Below are 3,336 nucleotides of genomic sequence, written 5' to 3'. Positions count from 1 at the left end.
ATGCATTAAACATAGGATATTGTAGCGTCCAGCCACATAAAGGTTTTAGAATAAATACCACTCTCCTGCTCAGTGTTTTTGATTTGAAAGATCACTCAATTTTCTAACATTACTGTGCTTTAAAAGAAGACTGAATATGTTTGTACACAGTCATTTGTTGCTATATTGTCTTTATAATCTTGTCCTCACTCTGTGTATAATTATAAAGTTCAGTCTAATTTAGGTAAGTTGAAACTACTATAAAAGAAGCTAAAAGAAATTAGAAGAAACATTGAATACGTATCTGAACACAACACTAAATTAATGAAAAATCAAATACAATTTGTTTACAAAACGTAATCTTCGTCTGTAAATACAAACATGTCCCCTTGTGGTTAAAGGGTTGCCTTAAAGTGTTGAGGCATCAGTATTGCAGTCACAGTTTATCCCAGCGTGATTGTAAAGGCGACTAAATGGGTTCGAAAAACTGGAGTCTTAGCTCCAGCATGTGAAGTGGTCATGACACCTGGCGTTACTCGAAGTAAGTTATACCCGAGGTTAGCCAAAATCATCTTCCTGTCGGCGTCAAATGACCTTAATTATCCCGGTGCGCCGTAAAAACAAACAAATACGAAACAGGTCTATTACTTTGACGTAGAAAAAAATACAAAAAAAACTCATCATTTTCGGGTTTGATTGTTAATGAAAACGATTCAATGCACACTTTCAAGATCAAACAAATTTTCATTTTGTGTACTGTAGAATTAAAATAATTGTATTTTACATTTCGCATAAATAATCTGTTCACAACTTAAAGAACCCACATAATATTCCATTGTTATAAAACCTCATAATTTCAAGTAAAATTTTCTGCAGATATTTGAATTGACGCACGGGTAAAATTTGAAAACTATTTATATCCAGATCGTCCGTCATAGACTGACATGTCGTTTTTATTATTTGTATCTCATTTTAATCAGGGATATTATATATTATAGTAAGGTTTCTCATTTTGAATAGGATTGTATTTGTCCGATTCAATTCGCAGCAATCTTTTATATGTAAAATAAAATCAAGCATATACAAAATAAAAGCTATTACGAATGTTAAAATAAAATTTCATGGAGCGCCGAACGTCAAATAGAAATTCATTATTTTACGCATTGGAATGTTTAAGGTCTACTGTATATCTTGCTTGCATTACTGCTTTTTGCATAAATTCTCATGTTATTTATATAAATATCTAAGTATAAATAATGATGTCAATGATATAACAAACTTTACTTAAATAATAAATGTTACTTTTGATTTTGCCCTTGCCATGAAGTCAATTGGTAGACTTGTACTTAATTTTCTCTCGTGATGTGTAACAAAGTTTTACTGTAAATGATATCCCTGATTAACTTTTTCTAACATGTAGACAAACACACGGTTCCAAGTGTCTGAAACCTCTTGCGTAAACCCTTCTCCAATGCAAATTTTCCATCGCCACATGAGTGCTTCGTGGAATATTTCAAAATATTCTGCTTTAAATTCAGAGGCTTGCTTGTGTTTTTGTCCAAGGTTTATGAGAAAGGCGTCAATCTTGTCTTTTTCTTCTATATTTTCTCGCAAGCAATATATAGCGGCACTAATGGCATTCATAAAGCGTACACCATGCGCTCTGATTACTTTATGTTTTGCCAATTCTGAGTGACGAACATTTTCCACGTGAAATATGGATTTTGTATCAGGGCACAACTCAAATATCTTCAGAAAAATTTGAAGACCATTTCCAGCCAGATCGTGTGTCATAAAATGCCAAGTCGATTTTATTATTTGTATTTCATGTTCCGTCAAGTCTGGTTGTGGTTCTTTAAAACGTTTAACACGTTTAGCACGTAGGCTGCTGTTCGGATCCATGTCGTATGTATCTTTAGCGTAGGTGACAGATTGTGTGCATCCCATTTCAAATTTACTTTACATTCTACGTAGATCATATAACACTATATATCCCAATATATCCTGTTTCTAAAATTGATATCAATTTATTTCATTTACGTTGTCGATTCCTTTACATTGCAATTGTTCAGAATCATATAAAAGGAACAACCTTTTCCCAAACTTGCGATTGTTGTTCTACAACGGAAAGATAAAGTCCGGACTATTTCGTGTTTTTCCTGAAGTCGATGAACGTTGTCTCATTTATCAATTACATTGTGACACAAACCTTTCATACGAAGGCATTAAGAAGTGAAGCTATTGATTTTATTTAAAATCATATCGACAGATACATGTTCTAATATATAACAGAATGGACTAAATGGCAAGAGAATAATTTCGTATAGCATAAATGTATGGCCATCTCAATAATTAACATAGCTCAGTACAAAGGAAAATTTATTATATCAACGATTGCTATAGTTATCATGTCCCCAAAGGATACAATATCGACGCGACATATCTATGAACTCTTATATACACTACAATTAACTTGATTACCAATTATTTAAAATCAACAGCAAATTTGGATTTTCGTTACAGTAAACAGAGAACTAAGTTATACATAACATGTTTTCATTTATTTTATTTTAAGAGTTTATTTATAGCTTTATTACTTTCTCTCATACATGATAATTAAATTTGATAAAAACAAAAATAAATAAACCTTCCCTTATTAAATGTAACGAATCGCATTTTCACATCTTTTATGATAAAACTCTTCTTATGCGTAGAATTTTAATAGTTCGTTAATATCAATAATATAATATGTGAGACTTATATGTAGGAAAACTGTTTGCTTATAAATTACAATTTATTTATAGTTTACAAAAGAAATATGCAGAATACGATATATTGTATTTTACTAACAGGATAAATTTCAATATATTGACAAAATACAAACATAGGATCAAAGAGCAGATCGTACAAAGGAGAACAAATTTACAATTGTTGTAACAGAACAATCAGAAGATGAAATTACGTTATTGCGTTCTGCCATCACACTGAGTACATTTGTAATCGGTGATTATTTGCAGTTGAAAGATCTTAATGGAAAATCTTTTGACATGTAAACCAAAGTAACTTTTGTGCAAATCAATAATTATTTTATATAAATAAAATCACGTAGTAGTCTTACGAATCGCTGAAAAGGAACTAACATTTATTGTTGCGGCAAATGTATAATAAGGCTTAACTAATTTGGTTCTTTTTAAAAACAATTTCTTTTTCAAAATAAGAGTTAAACACCAAAATGATTGTAAGCTAATTTGACATATATAATAATTATATAAATTGTGTTGACATCACATTAAAGGTATAATGTTTCATTTAGAATTTTCGTTACATTTTTACAGACTTAATGCAGTGGTAACAAAA

The 3,336-nt window shown here is 30.7% G+C and overlaps 1 protein-coding gene across 1 annotated transcript; it reads right to left on the bottom strand.

Annotated features, from left to right (window-relative positions):
* Positions 1–1,356: 1,356 nt before the first annotated feature.
* LOC132759173 (neuroglobin-1-like) lies at positions 1,357–1,926 on the bottom strand. Its single transcript, XM_060750895.1, has one exon. The coding sequence runs from the start codon at positions 1,924–1,926 to the stop codon at positions 1,357–1,359; it is 570 nt and encodes a 189-aa protein (XP_060606878.1).
* Between the last annotated feature and the right edge of the window lie 1,410 nt (positions 1,927–3,336).

The sequence above is a fragment of the Ruditapes philippinarum genome, unplaced genomic scaffold (assembly GCF_026571515.1).
Source record: "Ruditapes philippinarum isolate M1 unplaced genomic scaffold, ASM2657151v2 ctg8114_1_1_1_1, whole genome shotgun sequence".
NCBI lineage: Eukaryota > Metazoa > Mollusca > Bivalvia > Venerida > Veneridae > Ruditapes > Ruditapes philippinarum.
This window is presented reverse-complemented; position numbering and strand designations above follow the sequence as displayed.